Source organism: Sminthopsis crassicaudata, chromosome 2, assembly GCF_048593235.1.
Source record: "Sminthopsis crassicaudata isolate SCR6 chromosome 2, ASM4859323v1, whole genome shotgun sequence".
NCBI lineage: Eukaryota > Metazoa > Chordata > Mammalia > Dasyuromorphia > Dasyuridae > Sminthopsis > Sminthopsis crassicaudata.
Genome location: NC_133618.1, coordinates 350,422,542 through 350,448,966, shown reverse-complemented (window position 1 = coordinate 350,448,966; position 26,425 = coordinate 350,422,542). Strand labels below are relative to the sequence as shown.

At 35.2% G+C, this 26,425-nt stretch overlaps 1 protein-coding gene across 34 annotated transcripts in view; it reads left to right on the top strand.

The window, feature by feature from the left end:
• The window catches only part of SAMD4A (sterile alpha motif domain containing 4A), a 353,526-nt gene that overhangs the window by 141,066 nt on the left and 186,035 nt on the right, over positions 1–26,425 (top strand). For 5 of the 34 annotated variants that reach the window (XR_012486558.1, XR_012486556.1, XR_012486557.1 and 2 more), the window contains exon 1: positions 11,761–12,496. The exons of 17 other annotated variants lie outside the window; for them this stretch is intronic. Coding sequence is in view for 6 of the 17 variants with exons in the window: in XM_074290777.1 (XP_074146878.1) it covers positions 12,319–12,496 (178 nt within the window). In the remaining 11 variants the exon portion in view is untranslated. Of the gene's footprint in view, positions 1–9,500; positions 9,934–11,023; positions 12,497–26,425 lie in introns of those variants that run through there. 12 more of the 34 variants (XR_012486560.1, XR_012486561.1, XR_012486562.1 and 9 more) reach the window with 7 other exon arrangements.

Sequence of the window (26,425 nt, the reverse complement as noted above, 5' to 3'; positions counted from 1 at the left end):
CAATTATACTAATAGTTTTCCTAATATTAAACCAGCCCTGCATTCCTGGTATAAATCCCACTTGGTCATAGTGTATTATCCTGGGGATGATTTTCTGAAGTCTATTTGCTAATATCTTATTTAAGATTTTAGCATCAATATTCATTAACGAAATTGATCTATAGTTTTCTTTCTCAGTTTTCGATCTACCTGGTTTAGGTATCAGTACCATGTCTGTGTCATAGAAGGAATTTGGTAGGACTCCTTCAATCCCTATTTTTTCAAATAGTTTACATAGCATTGGAGTTAGTTGTTCTTTAAATGTTTGGTAGAATTCACATGTAAACCCATCTGGTCCTGGGGACTTTTTCTTAGGAAGTTGGTTAATAGCTTGGTCTATTTCTTTTTCTGAGATGGGACTATTTAGACTACTTACTTCTTCCTCTGTTAATCTGGGCAAGCTATATTTTTGAAGGTATTCTTCCATTTCATTTAAGTTATCGAATTTATAAGCAATAAAGTTGAGCAAAGTAGCTCCTAACTATTGTTCTAATTTCCTCTTCATTAGTGGTGAGTTCACCCTTTTCATTTTCAAGACTAACAATTTGCTTTTTCTCTTTCCTTTTTTTAATCAGGTTTACTAAGGGTTTGTCTATTTTGTTGGTTTTTTCATAGAACCAACTCTTAGTTTTATTAATTAATTCAATAGTTTTTTTACTTTCAATTTTGTTAATCTCACCTTTTATTTTTTGAATTTCAAGTTTTGTGTTTGTCTGGGGGTTTTTAATTTGTTCCTTTTCTAGCAATTTTAGTTGTAAGCCCAATTCGTTGGCCCTCTCTTTCTCTATTTTATGCAAGTAGGCCTGTAGAAATATAAAACTTCCCCTTATTACTGCTTTGGCTGTGTCCCACATATTTTGGTATGATGTCTCATTATTGTCATTTTCTTGGGTGAAGTTATTAATTAATTATGATTTGCTGTTTTACCCAATCATTCTTTAGTATAAGATTATTTAGTTTCCAATTATTTTTTGGTCTATTTTCCCCTGGCTTTTTATTAAATGTAATTTTAATTGCATTGTGGTCTGAAAAGGATGCATTTACTATTTCTGCCTTACTGCATTTGATTTTGAGGTTTTTATGCCCTAGTATATGATCAATTTTTGTATAGGTTCCATGAACTGCTGAGAATAAAGTATACTCCTTTCTGTCTCCATTTAGCTTTCGCCAAAGATCTATCATATCAAACTTTTCTAGTATTCTATTTACCTCTTTGACTTCTTTCTTATTTATTTTGAGGTTTGATTTATCTAATTCTGAGAGTACAAGGTTGAGATCTCCCACTATTATAGTTTTGCTATCTATTTCCTCTTGCAGCTCTCTTAATTTCTCTTTTAAGAATTTAGATGCTGCACCATTGGTGCATATATGTTTAATATTGATACTGCTTCATTATTGATGCTGCCCTTTAGCAGGATATAATGCCCTTCCTTATCTCTTTTAATTAGATCAATTTTTGTTTTTGCTTGATCTGAGATGAAGATGGCTACTCCTGCTTTTTTGGTTTTGCCTGAAGCATAATAGATTCTGCTCCACCCTTTTACTTTTAGTTGAATGTATCACCCGGTTTCAGGTGTGTTTCCTGTAAACAACATATAGTAGGATTCTGACTTTTAATCCAGTCTGCTAACTGCTTCCTCTTTATGAGGCAGTTTGCCCCATTCACATTTATGGTTAGAAGGACTAATTCTATATTGCTTGCCATCCTATTAACCCCTGCTTATGCTTTTCCCCTTTCCTTCCCTCTTACCCCCCTACCCAGTATTAAACTTGTGAACACCACTTGCTTTTCACAGCTCTCCCTTTTTAGGATCCCTCCCCCACCTTAAAGATCCTCCCCTTATTTTACCCCTTTTCTTCACAATTTCTGTATTCCCTTCCCCTTAGCTTACTCCTTCCCTTTCACTTTTCAATGAAGTGGAAGAAGTTTCACCATAAATCGAATATGTCTATTGATACACGCTATGTTCATCTCCCTCCTTTCTTTCTCTCAGATATAATAGGTTACCTTTGCCTCTTCATGAGATGTAGTACCACCACTTTACACTTTTTTATGATATAATTTCCTTTCCACCTCTAGTTTCTAAGACAAATTGTAGATATGTTCTTTACATATTTTTTTGGCAGAAGTATAGTTCTCAAGATTTCTTTTTACCTTTTTAGAAATCTCTTGAGTTCTGTATTTGAAGATCAAACATTTTATGTAGGTCTGGTTTTTTCATCAAAAATAGATGGAATTCATTTATTTCGTTAAATGTCCATCTTCTTCCCTGGAAAACAATGCTCATTCTTGCTGGGTACGTCTTATACTCTTTTAAGAGATTGATACCTAAAACATCAAAGCATAAAATATTTTTTAAGGCCACTAAACATTTTGCCTTCTCCTTGCTCTCTCAATATTCATGTCTTCTGACAAATCATGGCGTATGCCTTCATCTCTAAGGAAAGGGAAGTTGCAAAAAAAAACCGAAAACAAAAACAGAAACAAAAAAACTTCTCCTGAACCAGTCCTGAACTACATTCCTCTGAAACTCATGAGATTGCCTCAAGACTTAAAATGTCCACCTCAGCATCACTTTTCAGTCACAGATGCTCAGGGAAAGGAACACAAAGCAGAAGCATCATACAGAGCCTTAAGACTCCTACATAGGCTCATGTGAATGAGCCCATACTCTAGCTGACACATAGGAGCAGCTGCCATAGGTGTTGGATTTCCCTCATAGAAAATCTTCATGAGAGTCCCCACTTAACTGGCAAATGAACAGGAAAAAAAAAAAAAGAGGTAGAGCAGAAGTTCTCTCTCCTTTTAAAGGATTCTGATAAAGCTTTTTCTAGCTTAGGAACAGAACTTCATTTGATATATCCCTCTATTGGTTGCAAGAGATTACAGCTTTGCCCCAAAGTGCCAAGTCCATCATTTCTGATCCAGGACATATATGGTCTGCTGGAAGTGTCCAGGGGAACTCATCTCATCAACTCATATACCCCCATAAGACTTGCTATAGCCAGAGCACATGAGGGTGGGGGTTAATCACAATTATTCCCATCATATAAGGCATAATGACTTCATTGCCAGACTGTTTAGTTGAATATTCACTCTGAAAAATCCATTTGAAATTTCCTTCTTATTGGTACTTATATCATGGCATAGTCAAATGGAAAGACAGAAAATCAGAAAAATCTGAAAATCAAGAGATTTGGATTTAAGACACTTTTTACCACAATGATTTTGGGTAAGTCACTTTGTCTCAATTTTCTTTTTTCCTTTAAGAAGACTAGATAGTCTCCAAATTCTAAAAATTATATGACTATTTGTTGATGTTAACTCTTCTTGGTCATCAGGTATCAAGATTACCTGTTCTGGATGAAAGAATTAAATGTCAGCCATAGCTGAACAGTTGAGAAATATTCAAGGAGATTATTCTCAGAGGAGAAGAATCATGTGCTAAGCTGTTGAAACATAAATAACATAAATATATGCTACTACTCTACTAAGGAAATAGGTCAGCTAGGTTTTAAAAGGTTTTCAACAAAATACATTTAAAAAATAAGCCTTATATATTATCTGATGGAATGGTTTGGAGTCACAAGACCCAGGTTCAAAGTCTGTGTAGTCTCTTCCTGACTGTTAATATACAAGTTATTTGATTTCTTTGGGCCTCAGTTTCCTTATCTATAGTATAAAAAGATTGGATCTAAATGATTTTGCAGTTCTAAATCTACAACTGATGATTCTATAAGTATATTTGTTTAGTCATTTTTCCAGTCATGTCATATTCTCTGCAACTCCATTTGGACATTTTCTTGGCAAAGACACTAGAGTAGTTCTCCAGATCATTTTACAAATGAGAAGGCTGAGGCAAACAGGGTTAAATGATTTACCTAGGGTCATACTCCTAGTGAGTGTCTGAGACCAGAGTTGGAACCAAAAAATGAATATTCCTTACTTTAGTCCTGGTACTCCATCTACTATACCAGCTAGCTGCCTCCCTGTTTCTAAATGTAGATATCCAGCAAATATATGTCAAAAAAAACAAAAATGCAAACAAGGAAATAAAAAGTCATCTTAATATGATATATTCTATTGAACACTTTCTATTGAGTTGCTCTATTTTCATCAACAATTCTTTGGATTGTTGGACATTGGCCTAGTGAACTCATTTGCATGTCTCAGGGACCTGGGAAATCAATCAAATTCTGCATCTTGGTGTCTTGAATCTTGAAAATGTATTCTAATAACCAGTATTTACATAGTACTTAGAAGATTTAATAAGAACTACATCATCTCATTGTAGTCTTTGACCCACAGTAGTGACATCCTCAAAGATGCACAGCTACTAAGTGACTGAGCCTGAGATAAAATTTGGGCTTTCTGGCTTCACTTTCTGAAGTTCTCTCCATACACTCTACCTTTTACCTGGGGATTTATACAGCATAAGGACCAGTAAGAGAAGGTACTTTTTTGGGGTTAGCTTTGTCTTCATTTGTCCAGAATTCAGACAGAGACCTCAAATTCTCCTTCTGATCTATGATATTATGATCAGCAACCATATTTTAAGTGCTGCACAAACACAAATTAGTCCCAAATTCTTTCCAGAGTTTAATAAGCTTCAGAGAGAAACTGAAAAAAAGCAAATGAACAGAAATATATTATGCTCAAATAATATTTGAAAGCTCTTCTTTTTATTTTTTAAAATGATAATTTTGTTATATATATTGTTTCCTAGTTTGATTTCTCTCAACCTATGTCTCTACTTATAGTTTTCACATTTCTAGTATAGAGTTCACAAATTCAAAATCATTTTTAATTCTCATCTATTTGCATTTTTAAAAGATGTCATTATTTTTCTGTCAAATAATTAGGACTACTTCCTCATGTTTGCCTGCTTGACTAAGAAAGGATACATGACTGAAAGAGAGCTTTTATAAAGGACTTTGCAATAGATAAACTGTGCTTCAGGCCAAAGAATTTTTCAAGCCTGCTGACTGACAAAAAAAAAAAAGTGAGTGGGAAGTGTCATACTGAAGAGCCCATTATTTTATTGAATAAAGCATATTAGGATATCCTATATGTTTTTGCCTCACCTCATAGAATATAGTAACTCACAGAATAAAGAGTTTTTTCAGTGTTTCAACTCCAAGTGGAACATTAAAATAGGAAAAAGGGTTTTCCAAAATCTATTAGACACTGTCTCAGATACTATTAGAAATTAGAAAGTCAGAGAGACTGAGAAAGGGGAGAAAGTAGATTTTTTTTTTTATCTTTAAGATTTTCCTGGTTTTGATTTTTAAAGGGAGCTTTTCTTTCTACCTATTTCTATTCTTTCTAAGTAAAGAATTTTGTATCAATCAGTCAATAAGTATTTAGTGCCTGCTATGTATCAGGCACTGTGTTAAGTGCTGAGAAACAAAGAAAGTTAAAAAAATAAATAAATAAACAGCCAGCTAGAGACTAGTTAGGTGGATAACTTGCTGAGCCTGGAGTTAGGAAAACGAGTTCAAATCCAGTCTCAGAAACTTACTAACCCTGTGACCCTAGAGCCAAAAGTGTTTGCCCCAATTTATTTAACCATAAATAGGGATGATTATGGCACCTATGTTTCATAAATTATTGTTGTCTTTGAGTCATTTTCAACATCTCTGTGACCACATTTGGAGTTTTCTTGGCAAAATTCTGGAGTACTTTGCCATTTCTCAGATGAGAAACTGAAGCAGATAGTGTAAAATGGCCCAGGGTCACATATTGTCTAAATATCTGAGTGCCCCAGATGAAACTCTTGTTGAAGATGAGTCTTCCTGATTCCAATGTTCTATCCACCGTGCCATCTAGCTGCCCAACCTTCCACAGATGTGAGGTTCAAACGAGGTAATGTTTGTAAAGCATTTAGCACATGCCTGGCACATGGTAGCTATTTAATAAATGCTTGTTTTAAAAACAAACTTAAAACAGGCTTTTCTCTCAAGGAGTTCATAGTATAATAGGGGAGATAACATGTAAATAGCTATGTACAAATAGAATATAATTTTATATGCAACATATATAACACCTCATATTTATATTTATGTATTACTATATATGTAACAATTGAAGATGAGGGAAAGTACTAAAATTAAGAATTCTTAGGGAATAAGTTATTCAGTAGAGAAGAATGAATTATTTTCATGGTACCCCTACAGGACTTCTGGCTTAGTAAACAAATAGAAAAGTTCAGTTCATGTGTCAATATGTACTTGGTTAATGATTTCTAAAATGGTACCTTGGAGAAGTCAGTTTACCTTCAGAAAGAAGCAATTGAATCTTGTACTGGTGAAACTAGGCCATACCAAACTCAAAGTATTTGTTTTATTCAAAATTCACATGGGAAGTACAAAAAACAAAACCACCTATCTTAAAACATTTATACTTTAAAATGAAGAATTGAACAAACTTAACATAGATTTAGTTTAGCTTTAATTGTTATAGAAATTGAAATACTTCCTGACTTCCTTGCTGATTGCTACATGAGTATGTTACAGATTATAAGTAATTCTAAGTGCCCCAAGAGAGATTACTTGTCATGCCCTGTCATGCAGTTAGTCAAATTCATTGCAATTAACCATCTTGCCACAGAAAACAAAAAAGCGGGGAAGAGGAAGATCTCAGTTAAGATGCTTCACAGATGTCACCTTTGTTAGTTCAAGCATTTCTCAACTGCAACTATACACAGTTGTTTAGCTAGTATCGGGGCTGGTGGAATTAGAAATTGGGTAAAATGCCATTTGTTTTTCTTTTCTATTCTGTTTCTCTTACACTAATAGTTATATAAAGCAGTAGTCTCACTTCCTGAATCTGTTTGAGGAAAAATGCCTTCGTGAAGGAGGATTTCATCTCTCTCAAGTTACCCTTCTTCCTATGAGATTTTAAAGTATAATTTTGGAGAAGACATACAGACTGCATCAAGAATAATAGTGTCTTCAGTTCAGGTCCACATTTTTGGAGTGCCATTGAATATATCCAGAATAGGCAGGTAGAATGACAAGGGATGGGAAAACCAGGATATAAGAGGAATAGTTGAAAGCAATAAAGTCATTATAACATGGAAAAGAGAAGAGCCTGGGTAGGGAATACAAGGTCATTATCTTCAAATTTTAAAGGGCTGTCATGTTGGAGAGGCATTAGATTTTTTTTTTTTCCACAACTCTTCACAGAGCAGAACTGGGACCAACTAAGAGATAAGAAAGGACTTTATAACAATGACCCTCATGGAATTTTAGATCTAGAAAGGAGCCTTGGAGAAGATTAAGTTCAGGATAAGAAAATGGAGTCCCAATATGGAAATAAATGTTTAATATCATTGTATCTGTACCTGTACCTGTGCAGGTACAGGTACCTTTTTAATTATTATTATTGTTGCAAACAATCACTTGCCATTTTAGAGAGAGAGGAAGAGAAAAATTTGCAACTCAAAAAAAAGTGGGAAAAAAGAAAAAATGGAGTTTCTAAGTTCAAAAGATATTTAGTATTAAATCAAGTCTAGGACTCAGGTCTTCTAATTCAATCTAGTGTTCTTTCTATTACTTCCCCTACTCCTTTACAAAATTGTTTTAAGTAGAAGCTGAATGTACATGTATCAGAAGCTGAAAAAAAGAATTTCAATATTGATAGGCCATTGGAACAAAAACAAAAATAAAAAGTTATTTGCTTTAAAGAACACTATATGAGAAGCAAAGTTTACTGGTAGTCAGTTAGTAAACATTAGTAATCAGCTTCTATGTGCCAGGGATTGTGCTAAGTGCTGGGGATACAAAAGAAGGCAAAAGAAATTCCTGTTCTGAATAAACTCATAGTCTAGTGGGGGATACTTCATGCAAAATATGTACAAATAAGCTAGAAATTTTAAATAATCAACAGAAGGAAGGAAGCAGAGCTAAGGAGGATTGGGAAAGACTTCCTAGAGATGATAACATTTTATCTGGGACTTCTCGAAAGAAGTCAAGTAAGCCAAAAGATAGTGATGAGAAGGGAGAGCATTCCAAACCTAACAGTGAAAATACTCAGAGTAGTAGATGATGCATATTATTTGAAGAATAACAAGGAGGCCCATGTCACTGGATTACAAACTGTATTCAGGGTATGGATGGGGGTCAGCAGGATTTAAGGTATATGATACCTATGTTGGTAAACACTGGGCCTTGAACTGTGTTCAAAATACTGCTTTTGGTATATGCTAACTATAGGACTCTGAGCAAGTCACTTATCCTATGTAGAAGTACAATTTTTATTTTTTGGCTGAGGCAATTGGGGTTGTGACTTGCCCATGGTCACACAGCCAGGAAGTGTTAAATGTCTAAGGTCAGATTTGAACTCAGGACCTCCTAACTTCAGGGCTGGTGCTCTATCTACTGTGTCACCTAGCTGCCCCTTAGAACTATAAATTATTAATGAATTATTAATATGTATCAATGGAATGTTTTTCCATACCAAGAGTTAGGTAACAGGATGAAGTTTTAAGTCAAGGCCAACTCCCCTGTCCCCCAAACTAGCACAGTAGACATGCTATATATATTATTAATCCACACAAAGACTTTCTGAAGTAGAAAGTCTTATAATCCATGTTTAACAGTTGAAAAAAGTGAATCTCAGAGTGACTTGACTAAGTTATCATAGCTTAGTGGTGGATCTAGATTTTCCTCACTTACATGAAAGAAGGAAGGAAAGAGAATGTGAAACAAGAGTTAAAATTATTCATCTCCTAATCAGGCAATACTAATTTGCTTGAAAATTTACAAATAATAATAGTTCACGTTTCTATACTATTTTAGGATTAACAAAGCATTTTTCTTGCTACAGTCCTATGAGGTAGGTCATAAAAGCATGATTATCTTTATTTTGCTGATGAAGAGTTTAAGGCTCAGACTTTATGGTGACTCAACATTGTCAGAACCAGAACTGAACTCAGCTCTCCTGACTCCAAACTCAGTGTTCTTTCTAGCACTCCATACTGTTCTTAATTGATGGTATAGTGTAGTGACATCAACTCATATAGAAACTGGGCATGCTGCATATTTGTAGCGAGCTGGGTCGTCTCCAGAAGCTGCTGGATCGCTCTCTGGGAAGAGATCTGCTGTGTCTACTCAAATCTTTCAGACAGATTCTTCTTCTTGTAGTGAACCGTTGTCTCCAGGCAGTTGCTGTTAACTCTTGTCCAGAGAAGTGACTTCCCTTCCTGCAGAGAGCTGCGTCAAGCCAGATGTAGTGCAGAGTCTTCTCCTTGAATCCGGCTCTGAATCTCCTCCAGCTCTTATCCTTCTCCAGGCCGACTAACTTTCCCACTGTTGTCTCTTTTATCCTCCCAGAGAATGGGCGTGGGATAATGCAAGGGCTTCTGGGAAGAACCACTTCAGCCAATGAGCTTGCTCCTTCTATCAAGTCAACCTGAGTTCTCACCTTATAATTGTCCAGACAACCTGAATTCTCACCTTGTCACTGTCCAGACAACCTGAGTTCTCACCTAGTAATCATAACACATATTGACTTAATAAAACATGTATTAACATTATTCACATTTTATTGTGTTTTTATTGTTAAATATTGTACAATTCCATGTTAGCCACATATTTGCTTTCTTCTGTAGAATACATTGTCTGTATTCAGACAATGGGAATAAAAGTCATGAGTATATTGTGTAGATTCATATTAAATATATTGTATGTATTAAGAAGAATCTCTTGTCTCACTTGCAGAAAACTTCATTGTAATGTTCACTCTGGGGAAGTGAGAGGTCCAGAACCTTTACACAGAGATTACTCACCAAATTCTCATGTGCATGCTCGCTTCTCTTATGCAAAATGGGTGACATTCACTGGTTCTCATTCAAACACCAGGTGTAGATGACTGAATTCAGTTAAATACAGGTGGGTTTTCTTGGGAATTTTGTGTATATGTAGGTCATGCATGGGTACATGCATATTTATGTGAATGTATATATGAATACTGAATATGGGTATGGCAATACATTCTGTATTTCATTCTGTATCATTGGATTTCTGTTTTATTAGTTTGAATAGCCTGGCCAGAAAAGAGTCCCTTTTGCATTATTATAGAGTGACTTTAATTGTGGGTGATTTCATTCTGCCCCTTTTATGTTGAAGCCAGGGGCTTGCGTCATACAACAGTAAAGCATGAATCATAGCTTTTCCAGATAAATTTCACTTACTTGGAATTTTTGTCTGACTTTGTTTTTATTTTTGTCTCCTGGGTTTTTCCATTGGGTTCTTTGGCTAACCAGAAATAAAATTAAAAAAAAAAGAAAAAGAAAAAAAAAAAAGATTTTTTTGAAGAAAAGTTCAATCTGACTAGAAAAGAGTTTGAATTGGCAACTAAAAAAGGAGAATGTTATGAATGTGAAGGGAAAAAAAAAAAAGAAAACAGATGCTTTATTTTGCTTTGAGGGAGGGACTAAGGCCAAGTCAAATTGAGAGCTCTAATTTAGGAATGGTGTTATTACAGGTCATTGGGAGTTAGTTACTAGCTAAATTCGGAGCCATAGTCACATGAAGAAGCAGCAAAGACAGATCACATGGTGTAAATCCAGGATATCTTGTAGAATGAAGACTTATTTTATTTACTATGCAATTGAAACACTTTTGGTTTTACACTGAAAATACTTTTATCAGCTTATTGGAAACATTATTTCTCACTCCTGTCCATTAGGATTTCTTGCAGCTAGTTAATGCATATACTGATTTTCCCAATATATGTAACTCCAATAGCTTTATTGTGGTACTGGAATCTGTTCAGTGATAAGTAGTTTAAATTGTGTGCCAAATGCTATATATTCAATACCTCACATATTCTTCTTATTTCATTCAGAGGGATTTCCTCACCCAAAAGACTTTTCCATAGTAAACAATTTAGTCCAGGTATTCATATACCTTAAAAACAAAGAAACAAACAAAAATAAAGTAATGATTCTATTTATTAGATTATCTTCCAATTCTTCTAGATTATTTGTTGAGCATTTATTTTTTAAAAACTTCTGTCTGCAGAATAGCAAGACAGAATAACATTTCTTGCCACACCACAAAAGGCTGTGAACAAAATGTTCCTACTGAAAACACTGCATGCAGACTTCTGGCCTTCTTGTCTATGTTAAGGACTGATTATGAAGGGCAGTGGAAAGCAGCTGCTTTTTCCTTTAAGAAAGAATCAAGTTTCTGATTTATATGAAGTCCCAAGTAATAGTGCCCCCATTTCCTTTCTTCGCCCTCCTCCAGCTCCCTCTTTTTCTCTATTTACTATTTCTTCTAACCCCATCTCTTTCTTCTCTTTCTTTTTATTTCTGTATTTGTTTTCTTGTTTGCTCTTTTTTCTATCATGCTCTCAGATATTTCCTGTTTACTCAGTCTCTCTTTGCATCTCTTTGTGTGTGCATGTCTCTTCCCCCCCCCCACCCTGTCTCTTTCCTTTCTCCCTTTCCTTTCCTTACCCCACCCCCTTTCCCTATTTTCTTAAATAAGGGAATATAGAAGGAGGAAACAGTTAAATTTGGTAAATTCAATTAAGTCCTAGCCAAGTTAGTGCTCATGGTCAGCCCTAAAAAGAGAGGTCATCTTCTATAAGGGTCACAATTAATAGGTCTGTGACATAGATAGTTCATGTGGTGTTGCCTAAGGCATGAGAACAAGTAATGCTTGTTATCAAAGTTAGGAATAGAAGGCGTTTGGAAACTTTCTAAAAAAAGGCAGTGAGGTCCACTGGACTCTTCAAGACTAGTTAGCTATCTGCCAAGACTCTTGGGTTTAATTCCTGGCTCCACTACTAAATTGCTTAATGATCTTGGGCAAGTCATTCAGTTTCTCTATGTCTATCAGTTTTCCTTATCTGGCAGAAAGATGGTGTTGATGATTTTACTCTATGAAATCTACTACAGTAAAATACAAATGCTTCAAGAGATATCTATCTTTTTAATGAATCAGATGCAAGATGTTTCCAACCTATTAGAGGAATAAAGGTGGCATGTAAATCCAAATCATTATTAACTAGTGCTGAGGCCTCTGTCTTTGTAACACTGCTGGTCATTGCTCTCCTTTGAGTCACCCACCATCCTCTGACATCACAATCCCCTTCCCACACACTCAACAATGGGGAGCTATGCTCAGAGGACACCAGGGGAGGGAAGAAAAAGAGGAGGGCAAGGTGGAGAGGGAGGAGATGGAGTAATCCCTTATGTTATAATTCCATCAACCCACCGATTTTTCACTTACCATCTGGTTCAACTGTAATGTGTTCAGCTCCATATGACCTGTGCAGCTTCTGTATCCTCCCTCAAAGATTCAGCAAAATATTATGGTCCCAGAATCCGAGATAATTTCAATACTGTTGCTGAATATCTCACAGCACTGTGTCTTCAGACCTCTGAATTGATGCTGGAAGCTACTTCTTCACCAAACTGCCATCAGGAACAACCAATTAGAGGTAATGTTCTGGCAGCTTAGCTCAAGACTTTTCTGGCTATCCAAATAGGGACTTAGAGGTGGAAGTGATCTTAGAAATCATTCTGGTCCAGCCACTTAATTTTACACATGAGGAATTTTACATGTGAAGAATCTGGTCTTCAAAAAGTAAAGGGACTTCCTTAAGATAATCATAGATCATCTTTCTGTGTGATTGGAGATTTTTAGAAAATTTTGTTCCCATGGGGTTTTATTTTGTTTTTGTTTTTTGGGAGGGGAAGGTGGGACTTTGTATTTGTTTTTTATTTGCTGAAAGATTATATAAAGCAAAAATATAAACTAGGTCATAAAAGACATTTTTTTTGCTATTTTAAGTACTATTTACTGAAGTGCAAAACAGGGAAAACTTTTTCAGGTTTTCCAAAAGATGAAATATTTGTACCAGTCAGTAAACATTAAGTGCCTGCTATCTGCCACTCACCCTGTATTATGGGCCAGGCATTGTGCTCAGTGTTTGGGATAAATACAAAGAGAGACAGTCTTGCAAACAACTATGTATAAGCAAGATACATGCAGGATAAACTGGAGATGATCAACAGAGGGAATGTGTTAGAATTCATGGGGATTGGGAAAGACTTCTTGCAAAATTTGGGGTTTTAAGTGGGACCTGAAGAAGCCAGGAGGCAGAGATAAAGAAGGAAAACATTGCAGGCATAGCTAATTTAATTCCCAGAGTTGGGAGAATGGAATGTCTTTTGTTAGAGGAACATCAAGGATTGAAGAATATATGGTAAGGGGTGGTAAAATATGACAAGACTAGAGCTGAGGGTGGGGGAGTTAGGAAATGTATAACTTTGAACTTTGAACACAGAGGATTTTTTATTTGATCCTGGAGGTGATAGAGAGCCACTAGAGTTTGTGGAATAGGGGATTGGTAGGATCAGACCTGTGCTTTAGAAAAATCTCTTAAAGTAGAATAGAAGTGAGCTTTGGGGTCACCTGCAGATTTTGGGTGAGGATGAAGCAAATATGAAAAATCTTTTGACGAAGATTGGATATATGGGGAGATAATAATGAGGAGTCAAATGAGGAGTAATTGGGAAAATGGTGATAACCCTCTAAAGTAAAAAGTAAAGTTTAAAAAAAAAAAGATAGTAAAGGAAGTTAGGAAGAGGGAGGATTGGGAGTAAATGAGAGTTTAGTTTTTGACATGCTTATTTTAAGATACCCTTATGGGATAATCCAGCTTGAACTGTCTAATATTGGACACCTCAATACTGAGGGTGGAGATGCACAACTGGGAGTCAATAAAGGGAGAAGTTGGGGCCCAATAAATAGATTTGAGAATAATCAACATAGAGAAGATAATTGAATTCATGACAGCTGATGAGATCATTAAGTGAAAAAATAGAGGGAAAAGAAAAGAGAGTCCAGAACAAAACTCTGTGGAATGCCCACATTAGCAAGTGTGATGTGGATGAAGATTTAGCAAAGAAACTAAGCAAAAGCTGTCAGGTAGAAGGAACAGGAGGCTAGAGTATCATATCACAAAAACCTTGAGAGTATCAAAGAGAAGATGGATAAAAATTTTAAAAGGGTTTTTAGATTGAGCAATTAGGAGATTAATGGTAACCATTTCAATTGTATAAGATCAGAAGCCAAACTATAGAGTTAATGAGTGAGAGGAAAGGCAAGGCAAATAATTATTAGAATGTAAAATTGCCAAGAAAATCAAAAGCCTCAAAGAAACAAGACTTTTCTAGTAAGCCGATATTGTTCTATTGGCAGCTACTTCTGGGGCAGAAAATAGAAAGAGATCTTGGAGTTATGGAATCACAAAATGCCAGTTTTTGGAAGGACTTCAAAGGCCAATCTCTCATATAGTCTAGAACTCAAAATATTCATAATCTTTATTTTAATAACTCCAGCAAGGAAAGCCCACTTAACCTATCCCACCATCTGATATCTCTGTTTCAAAGAAAAATGTCCCCTCTCATTAAACCCAAATTTGCCTTTTTTTATAATTTCCTCCCATTGTTCCCAGTTTTCCCCTCTATCTAAGGCAGAAAAGGGGGTATACTATCTCTCCTCTGATAATGCTCTCCTATGCCTTCTAAGTCTTCTTTTTTTTTTTCGAGGCTTTAATCAGTTCCTTCAAATATTCATCATTGTGGCCTGCTCTCAAGAGCTAACATGTCTGCCCTTCTCTGGATTCTCTCTAGTTTATCAAAAAAAATTCCTAAAATGTAACAGCTAGAACATACTCCAGATATGGTCTGAGTGAATTGAATCTGGGGTATACAACAAAGTTCTGGTACTAATGGTGTGATTATGGCCAAGTCACTTAAGCTCCTCATTTGTAGAATAAGGGATAATAATACTTACTGTCATACTTCATAAAGTGGATGTGAAGAAAGTACTCTGCAAATTACAAAGTGCTAAATGTTGATTTTTTTATTTAGTTACACCACTGCTTTTATAAATTGGGGTGGGGGGAAGGAGGTTCTCTCTGTAGTTCAGCATATAACCACAAAATGAAGCCATTCAAGATGAGATTTTAATGTGTAAAAGAGATATATCTATAACAGGTAAATCCTTTATGAGGTATATATTTCTTTGGTTGGAAAAAGGGCATAACACTGTTGGATGAGCAAACTAGCCATGCATCTTGGGGATTTAAATAGCTGGGTTTCAGAAGTTCAGTTGTTGGAAGCAACTGAGACCATGCTACAAAGCCTTTGTGGAGGAAGGCTCTGTAGGAGGGAAAAAAGGTATTTTTCTCTTCCATTATCCTTATCATGAGACATGTTTGAACTGTGGGAGAAAATATGACCAGCCTGTATCAGAGAGACACTTAGATGCAGAGAGACAAACTTGGGATCTAGAGGGACTCAAGGTAAGAGGAAGGATTTCCCTTTTGGTAGAAAGGAATTGGTAGCTATGGACTCCAGAATTGAGCAGCCTGAGAACCCAGCTACTTAGCCCACCTTTCTAAGGGGAGCTGCATTAGGACTCTACAAGAGAGAATAGATATTAGATCATGTGGTACTAGTTGTGAATTATATAACCTTTTGCCACACATGTTTCTTCTAGTGTTAATAAAGATCCTCTGAAATTTGAGCCCATACTTCCTATGGATGCTATATTTGTAAGAATGTATATCCTACTAGACTTATTTGGGGAATATTTTGTAGCAACTCTTCTTAGTAAATGCCTTTGCTAAAAGCTATTTAAGTCTTCTTGACAGGTTGTGTGTCCCAGAGGTAGTGGTTCTAATCTCTTTCATAGATTTAATCTCATTACACTGTGGAAAATGGATCTATCTCCTTTCTGCAATTTCTCTCTGACGCTAGCCAATTCTCATTTCTGTAGAGATTTTCACTTTCCTCTTTCCTAGGCTGATTCTCCTTAGCCCCTTTGAAACAGTAAAGTTCTATTTTTACCTGTGTAGTATATTTCACTCTAAGAATGAATGAGTTTCCATAAACCTGATTTTAAATTCTTAAGATACAGTGTAAGTTTTGCCAAGGGCTGTTTGCTGAACAACTATCGAATTGCTTTGGGTCTATTTGGGGTTTCCCCAGTTTTCTAGCCTCCAACCTTTCTCATTTTCCCATGTAAGATGGATGAAATTTTGGAAATAATGGTAATTTGTTTCCAAGTATGAGATGATTAGAAAATAATGACAAAATTAATTTATAAACATTTTTCCTGAAACATTTTTGTGAATATTGGAAATTCTTATTATCTTATCTTATTGTCAAAGTACAATTTATCATGGCAAGGAGGAGAATAAATGACTGTGGGGGAAATTTTTTTTTTCTTAGTGAGGTAATAAATCATGGAGACAAAGCCAGAGGGCACAACTGTTTCTATGCAAAAGAGAACAAACTTCACAACAACTCTGTGAGGTAGGTGCTATTATGATCCTCATTTTACAGTTGAGGAAAATGAGGCAGGCAAAAGTTATTTGCTCAAAGTCACACAGTTTAGTATCTGAGGAACTTATTTGAACGTCATCCTGACTCTGGCCAGTCCCAGTCTGCTATCCATTGCCACTTAGATGCAGATACTAGTCAAATTAATGAGTATTTTTAAATACCAGGCTCTGAGTTAAGTGTCTTTCACTGTGGCTAATGAAAGAACTTTGTGCTCATCCTTAAGACTATTTCTCTGAGTGTCCTGCAAGAAAGAAAGTAGAAGGTGGCAATATGAAAGTGCTCTTCATTATTGTAGAATTCTGAACTTTTAAGTTTTAGACATTCAAAAGAGGGTCCCTTTAGTGCCCAGGAAATAATGTAGGACTCTGGACTGAGTCATCTTGCTATTCAATAGATGCTGAGAAAACTGCATTGTATAGCAGATAGAATGTGGAATTTAGTGTTAGTATAAATTTTGCCCCTGAGCAAATCATTTAACTAGACCAAATAAGAATAAAGTTCACACATATATATGAAATTTCCAACTTTAGTGTATACTATAAATGTCAGTTATTACACTACATAGTAAGGGTCTCTAGCTGGTCAAATGACACTGAAGATATACGTGGTTGATTGTGGCCCATTTCACTTGAAGTTTAAAAATGGGGCTTTCTTAAAGACTATCTCTAGTCCTCACTCCAAATTCATAAGAATGCCTATCCCCATAATACCCAATTAAGAGACTTTTACCATCAATCCTCCCTCACTTTACCTCCCCACTCCCATTCCCATCATTCTATGAGACTTGAAATTAAAAGTCATACTTCACAGACCCTGGGGAATCCCTGCTCTGAAACAATAACTGTTGCACTGGGAAAGTGGGACCGGGTGACAGAGCATTTAAGTGCTTTATCAGGAGAAAAGGCCCAATCTCGCCAAGCTTTACTTTGGGGAAAAGTAGACTATTAAAAAGGATTACATCTGCATTTATTTGAGATTTCAGTGTTGGCTAAATAGCCTCTAAAATTAATACAAAAAGGAATATGTGTCTCTGACTCCCTTTACAAGTCTAGACAATGGGGATTGCCTAATTTTGTTCTAAGAATTGCACTTGTCTACTTGTCCAACTTTTCTAATTCTAAATTAAACCATTGTTAATTTGTAATGAAAAATAAGAAAAAATCATTAAAAACTGAACCAGCTATACCCAGCGAAAGAACGCTGGGAGATGACTATAAACCACTACATAGAATTCCAGTCCCTCTATTTTTGTCTGCCTGCATTTTGGATTTCCTTCCCAGGCTAATTGTACACTATTTCAAAGTCCGATTCTTTTTGTACAGCAAAACAACTATTTGGACATCTATACATACATTGTATTTAATTTATACTTTAACATATTTTACATGTATTGGTCAACCTGCCATCTGAGGCGGGGGTGGGGAGGAGGAGGGGAAAAATTAGAACAAAAGATTTGGCAATTGTCAATGTTGTAAAATTATCCATGCATATATGTGGTAAATAAAAACTATTATAAAAATAAATAAATAAATGAATGAAAAGAAAAGAAAAGAAAGAAAAGAAATAAAAGACATTAAATCATTTACCCTTCAATCACAATAAATTATGCTGAGTTTTAAAAAAAAATGTTTCTACATCAATCACAGGTCACAGAGGAAGAAGATATTTATAAACTAATTTTATCATCAATTTTCTATTGATCTTATATTTTGAAAGTATTTATGCTTGTCCAATGAAAGAATAGCAATTTCATATTCATCTGCATGTAATCTCAGCATTCACATACTTTTGAATTTTGGAGGAATTTTTGAAGATTAATTTCTAAGTTAATTTAAGCAGTTAACTCCTGTTTTGAATGTGTAGGAATAGGGTGACCTGACATTTTGCTAATGACTTTGAGAAAGCCATTATCTTTTACAGGAGATTAAAAATGCTTTGTTCGGGGAATTTTTATTTCTAGACATTTTAATATTGATACAGCATTTAGTATTACCTTGATGATATTTTTCATAAATTTCATTTTAACCTCAGTGATGTAGAAACAGGGGGAAATTAAAGCAATTTGCTTGAGATTATATATGCAAAGGATAATTCAGAAGTAAAACATATTCCCTTTTGATTTCTAAACCTTGCATAGTACACTGAAACCTTTTTCATTATGAAATGTATCAAGATCATAAAATTCAACATGAATACTTTTTTATGGAGTAGGGAGAAGCTCCAATAAGGATCTTTTTTAAAGTTTTAAAAGCACTTTTTATTTTATTTTATGCTGAGGCAATTATGGTTGGTTGACTTATCCAGGTACACACAGGTAGGACATGTTAAATGTCTGAGACCAGATTTGAATTCAGGTCCTCCTGACTTCAGGGCTGGTGCTCTATTTACTGCACCACCTACCTGCCCCCTAAAAGCACATTCTTGAGAGTAACTTGTGAAACTAACATATTTGATATTAGAGTTCCATTTCTGCCATGACTTGATCTATTCAATTCCTTCCAAGACACTGTCCTCTATTGATTCACAGATCTGACAGAGTTGAGACTAAAGTTTCTATTGGTGACTATAATAATAATATTTCAATTAGATGAACCAAACTATATTTATTCTTGGAGTTTTCAGACTATGTTCCTATGTATATTTATACATTGAAAGGCTTACTCAGACATAATTGTACAGAGGGTGTTTCTTCTCCCCCTTCCCCCCATGTTTAGTATAAAGATAGTATACTTCTATAAAATAGCAGTGTAAAGCAGATTCTTTTTGAGTTTGTGGTAACATTAGGAACAAAAAAGAGAAGAAAATTAACCTTAAAATCAATGAGATCTAAACTTTTACTGTTTAGATGGCCTTTACATCTTAAAGGACTTAACTGGATATCCATTTTTTTAAATGATTTATTAATGCATTAATCAAGAGAAAAGGATGATTATACATCTTTTCACCTCTAATTTTTGTTTCTATTAAGAACTTAGTCATTTATAGTCAGAATCTCTCTATCCTGAGTTTTCATGTACTTTTTTTTTCCTTCTCCAATAGAAGTTCTTGAAAGTTGTCATATGAACTATAATCTAATTCTGCTTCTGAATATTATATGACTAGAGAATCCCTAAGATTTTTATTATGAAGGTTATTTTAATAAATATCAGTTACAATTAGGAAAGCACTCATTAAGTGCATTAACTTATGCACAGTAGGTGTTTTCAAGCACATGGGAAAATTTTCCATTTTAAATGGTATTGAGAAAATCTAGCCCAGAGTAAAAACAATTTTAAATTGAGCTAATCTTTTTATTCTTAGCTCTGAAATGTTTTTGTTTGGTCTTAAAGTATATCAGCATAATGCAGGCTTAACAGAGATGTGATCCTAAATATCTTATTGCTCCTTTTTTTGGTGGAATTAACAACAAATAGTTTGCAGGTGAATAAAATTTCTGGGTCATCCATCCAGTCCATTTACCAGACTAAATTATGGTAAAACAGAGATTTCTGGTCTGAAACGCAGGAGGTACCTGATAATAAAAACAAATAAGAGTTGTGACAGTGAAAAACACTAGCCATTAATTGAGGGTAGGGCCTGGGCTTGTGATTTCATTGATATAGAGAACTCTTTAGTTGAGAACTGCATTGAATGTTGACCAACTTCTGTAATGTAGATCTTTGAGAGTTGCCAAAGACCCTAAAAAAGGCAGTAGTGTGCTCAAGGTCACATGGAACCAATATGTGTAAGAGGCAGGATTTGTAGGCCTATCTTCACTATGCCCTCCTACTGCCTTTTCTTAACTGAAAATGAATGAGAAATGTGGATTGAAACATTTAATCTCCTTGGGATTAATAACTTCAAAAATTCATCATGGATTCCTAGTTAAAGTCAATAACTATAGAGACTTAGATTCCTATGATCATAATCTTTGAGACAATAGTTCTACCTTCATCTTAGAAACCTTCTGGTAGGGGATGTTCCTTGCCCTTTTGGAGCTATCATTTACTGGACCTTAACTTTAGGGATATATCAAGCATAAGAGTTAAGTTAAACCTTAAGGACACAAAACTCCATTTGGTAACTGTAAATAAAATAATACAGTCAGGAAAAGAAGGTAGGTCACTGGAGCCCAGAGACATTTTCTCTTCAATTGTCTCTACTTAGGTAGAACTGGGTCTCAACCTGGAATGATCTAGTACTGGAAATTAAGCTAAGCAGAAGCTAAACAGGTATCATAAGGATAGGAAAATAAGGGGTCAAATAAAAAAGGCTGGCTATAATTTTTAAAAAATGGTCTGAGGCAGAGCCAAAATTCCAGAAGGTTTGAGAGTCACCTAGCTAAACAGAACCAATAAAGGATGGTGAACACTGATCTAAGAAAGGGGACTCTTGTTCTCTGACCTTTCTATGCTGCTTACCAGAAGAGGATCACAGGTGAACTTCTAGATCACAGGTGAACTTCACTTCACAGAAGTTCTCTAGAAACAATGAGGGGGGGAAGGGGGGTGAGAAGAAGACTCTTCTAAGGATGCTCAATAACAGCAGTATGAGGCATCCAACACTGAGTCAACATATTTCCCTCAGTTTCCATGATCATTTAAGTGAAATCCTCAATGATGAACTTTCTGAGGTCTAAAAGGTAACCAAGAAGAATGGAGGGCCCCATTGAGATCAGGGATCACCTGCATCTTTTCTATTAGGTCAGTAGGTGTACAAGGGATTTTTATACACTTTTAACAGTAATTATTGATAGTTGTTAACATTCATGAGAAGTTAAGAACAATGGAATAAGTTGGTATCTTACTCTGGTTCCTACAACACTGATTTCTGTCTTTTTAATGAACTTTGAGGACAGTAGGTATGGCAGCAGAAATAGAATTTATATTTAAAAAGGGGGCTTCTATTTTCTGTCATCTCCTTAAAACTCTTAGTATTCTCTCTATATATACAATACAGCATGTGATCAGTAGAAACCAATGTACCACCTGGACATCTAGGCAATGAAGTGGGATATAATACTGAACCTAAAGTCAGAAAACTATTGTTCATTTGCACCTGACTCTTCCTGACCCTGAAACCATAGCACGCCAATGCCATCTATGTGATTTTCTTGGCAAAGAAACTGCAGTGGTTTGCCATTTCCTTCTCCAGTAGATGAAGTAAGGCACATAGTAGGTGTCTAAGGACAAATTTGAACTCAGGTCTTCCTGAACTCCAGGCCCAGCTCTCTATCCATCACTAAGCCATGTCCCTGTCTAAGGTCATGTGGCTTTAGATACTTATTAGCTTTGTGACCTGGGACAAGTGACTGAACTGCTGTTTGCCTCACTTTCTTCATCTGTAAAATGGGGTTAATAGCACCTATTTCCCAGAGGTGTGAGAAAATTAGATATTTGTAAAGCATTTAGCAGAGTACCTGCCACATAGAAGGGCACTGTACATAGTGTAGTTATAATAATAATAATGATTATTATCATTATTATTGACTATTTCCTGTTTTACATGCCCATGTCCCAAAATGAATATTTCCAATGTTCATCCAAACCATGTGTCCTTTACAGCACAAGTCTCAAATATGCAGCTTGTAGCACTTTTGAATGCAGCCTAAATCTGAAAAAAGATAATTAATTGGGAAATATTTAACAAAATAAAAAGTTCACCAACACAAAGATAATTCATTTCAAAACTAGGTTAATACATAGCCCAGAGGGATTGTTATAGGTGGTTTAGTGGCCCAGCTTCTACTTCAGTTTTGACTTCACACTGCTCTTAGATATTTCTCCTTTGTTATCCAGACACCAAACCATGGTTGCTGAGGCCAAGGCCAGGTGCCAACTTGAAAATATTTGAGAATGCCTCAGAATCTGTTGGGAGGCTTTTTTTTTTTTGCTTGTTTGTAGCTGCCTTTGTCCACTCTATGAGTCTTGGCCATGTTGTTTGTGAGGCATGTAGCTATAAAGAATTGTACTTGTTTAGAAAATTTCACAATATGTTTTTTCTAGGAAATTTTTTTCTTTCAGTTCTTAATATAAATTTCTTTAGCACCATTGACAATTTAGAAACTTTGGTATTTCTCTCTTCCAACAATCTTGGTTCTTGTTTAACCAATACTTTTTATAGTTGTGTGTATTTATTTCTAAGTCATTTCTTGCATGAACAAATTGTCTAAATGCAGTTTTAAGAAACCTTCTATGGTAAATGTTATTAAATTGAAAAACAAGGGTATAATAAAATAGCAATTTAAGTGAAATTTCCTAACAACTGGAGCCCTTAAACACTCATTTACCATTATGCTGTAAAATGCCACATTTTTAACCCTCACTCATCATTGTGCTGTAATAACGCCACACTTTGTTTTTAAATACACTCTCTTGTTACTCCAAGAATCCTTGGGGTAGTTTTTAAAATCCTCATAGTCTTTAAACATAGTCCTTCTTACTGCTTCTTTGTTACAGTCTATTTTATAAATTACAGTTCATTAGCTTTTAGTTTGGTGGGTTCTTTACTCACGGAATTTGACAGTGTTTAAATTTCATAACTTTAGTGCTGCTATGGAGGTGGGTTAGCAGTCAACTGCTCTTCTATTCCAGGGCTTACTTTTTTTTCCCAAAATCATGACCTGGGTGAATGTTGTTAAAGTGCTTCACAGAAATGTGGGACTATGAGTTCTTTTTTCATGAGTGGAATCTTGGCATGAGTAAATGTGAGAAGATGGGAAGAACATTTGAGCTTTTAAAGTCAGAGAATCTGGTGTTCCCTCCATACTAATTTACATGGCAATTTACTTTATCTGAGTGGACCTATGAAGTATTAAATAGTCAGACTATATATGTGGTATCTAAAGTCCTTTCTAAAGTCAACAAGCATAACCCAAGAGTGTCTTACTTGTCTGTTAGAAGAGTCTTCTACTTAATCAAATCATTCCCCTACCTGGCTAGTGGTACAAGCTCTCAGTTTCTTTCTGTGTGTCTCTTTCTCTCTGTGTCTATATAATACTCTCCATCTCTCTCACCCCATAATAGAGAGATAGAAAGATGAATAGATACATACATAAATGTATATACACATATATAGAGAGAAACATATACTTAATAACTTATCTGAACCCTAAGCAAGTCCTTTGTACCTTAAAGGAAATGGCAAACCACTCCAGTGCTTTTGTGAAAAAAACTTCATGGACAGAATTGGTGTGCTATTATCCACGGAGTCACAAAGTGTTGGACATAACTGAATGACTGAATAGCAGCATATCTGGTGCTGGGTCCTATTTAGTATAGGATTTTGGCACCTGCTCTACTGTATGTATCAGTGTCAGGTATCCTATTAACACTACATATGTTCTGTGGATACTTTCTTCTGTAGGTTTTCCTGATGTTTCTCTTGCTGATTCTCTTCCTATTTATTTGTTCTAGATATCTTTTGTTTATTTTTTTTTATCCAAGACACACCCACTAACCTTGGGTATTACTCCACAGACTATCCTCCTCTCTCACGTACTATATCAGTTATCAGTATAGGAAGTACTATATCAGTTAATGACCTCATCTCTTTATCTAGCCCTAATCCTAACTTTTCTCTTTAACTCTGGGCTTTTTAGTATCAAACTAGATGCCCCCTAGACATCTCAAATTCAACATGTCCAAAATGAGAACTCATTATCTCTCCCTTCAATATCTCCCCTATTTTTAAGGCCTCACCATTCTCCCAAGTAATTATGTAGTAATAACTTTGGGAACCTTATTTTTACCACCATTGTCTCCCATATCCAATCTGTTATTGAGTTTTATCTACCTTTATGGCGAGATCTCTCATATATATCTCTGTTGCAATGCTGGAGCTACCTGTCAGTAACTGCTGGAGGTCTAACTCAGACCTGTAGAATGGATCTCTTCATGTGAGAGGATGATGATGATGCAAGTAGACTAAGAGGCACTCCACTGAGAGGCAATTGCTGTTGTCTGACCTCTCTCCTCTTCCACCTCTTCCCTCTTCCCTTCAATTTATTTCATTCCCAATCCACAAGGAATATCTATGTCAGCAAAGGCTGCTTTGCAACTCCTTCAGATTTTAGGATTCACAGCTGTGAAGGCTCTCAAAGAACTGACTTGCCCCTTCACTTAGGCATGGTCCTTTACATGCCTCCTTTTTTTCCATTCATGCAACCTTGATACAGAACCTAATTACCTCACTCCTGGGCTAATGCAATAACCTGCTTAATAAACCCTACCTCAAGCCTTTCTTCATTCCACCTATCCTCTTGTCACTTTTCAAAGGATCTTTCTACAGTTCAGATATGATCATTCTACCTTTCCCACTTAATAACTACATTTTACTGGCTTTTTATTACTTCTAGGCTCAAATATAAAATTCTCTGATACTTAATCATACTTGACACAGCACATTGCATTGGAGTAAGTGTTAAATTATGATGAAAAGGTATATAAGTATAGTGAAAGTGATAAGTATCATTTATTCTGATGCTGGGGGCTCAATTATTATGGATTTCTCAATTTAAGATCCTCTGTGCACCAATGGCTTTCTCAAGTTTTTCTTTTGTTTTAGAAATAATTTTATTAATATGAATGGTAGAAGTAATTTATCTCTCATTTGTCAGAGTTTAAGGTTGAAAAAGATGAGAAAAAAAAAACATGGAATAGGGTTGGGTGAAGTGTCCTTGTCATATCTTAAGGATCTTAAGATAATAGGTTATAGTATCATAGAATTAATTAAAATCATATATAGTATGAGAAAAAAGGGGGGGATGAAAAGGGAAAAAACTTAAGGGGTTTATTGATAGGTTTGCATCTAAAAAGAGGGTAGCAATAAAGACATCCCCTTCCCATTCTGGAATTCTTCTATGCAAAAAGCAGTACCCATCTATCAGTTGTGGAAATAGGAGGACTAGGCCATGGGGCTTCTTGTTTTCCTGTCATCTTCATTGTACTTACTCTTCTGATTCTCAGTTTGATTCCTGTGTAGAGATTGCATGCATTTAGTATGTAGCATCTGTTATTCTTATTTATTTTTAGCTCATAATTAAAAACAAGCACAACATAATACAGGGAATTTATAGAAGAGTGACTTTTTATAGAAGATGACTTTAAAAGTCATGTTTAACTTGTACAGGATGATCACGTTGTAGGAAAAATGACATAAAAAGAAAAATTATTCATAGAAACCTTTCTCTTGAATTTTATTTACTACAATTTTCATTGTTTTAATTTTATATTTTGGAGAGGAGATAGACAACTTACTAGGAAGTTGGTTTTTATTCAGACTTTTTTCTCTCCTTACTTTCTTTCCTCGTGACTCTTCAAATTGTTACAGAACTTACTGAAGAAAAGCTGTTGGAATTTTTTAAATTTATTTAAAAAAACCTTTTATATTAAATATTAAACTGAAAAGCAAGGATATAATAAAATATCAAAATAAAAAAAATATCACATAGCATACTCATTTAAAATAGTAAAAATTGTATGTTCTAAAAATCAGATAATTATACAAGATAGTATGTTTTCACTTTTATATTAAAAGTAGTCTGCTTTTTGTTACCAAATAGAAACTCATACTTTAGTGAAATTAGCTTCAATTAATCTTGTGTCAAGAAACTGAAGAGTAAAACTAGATAAAATTAGAAGCACAGAGTTAAAAGAAGTTTGAAATCTCAAAAATAATCCATTCCTTTGTCTTTTTCCTACAAATAAAATTTTAAACCAGAAATTTTTATCCTGAAAAGGATATATACTTCAATATACTTGGTTTCCTTTATAATTCTATGCATTTTATAAATTTAAAGGCATTATATTTCAAAAAGTGGTCCATATTGCCAAAAAGGATGCCATGATAAAATAACTATTGACTTTCTTTTTGGAGACCTGCAGGGGATGAAGGTTCTGTTACCTCTCTTGGAATTTCAATCCAATGGTTTATAATCCTGAGAGACTGGATATTTCCTAAGTCCAATATAAAGAAGTTCTATCAAGTACTTTGCAAAAGTAAAATGCCATATAAATACAACACCTCAAATG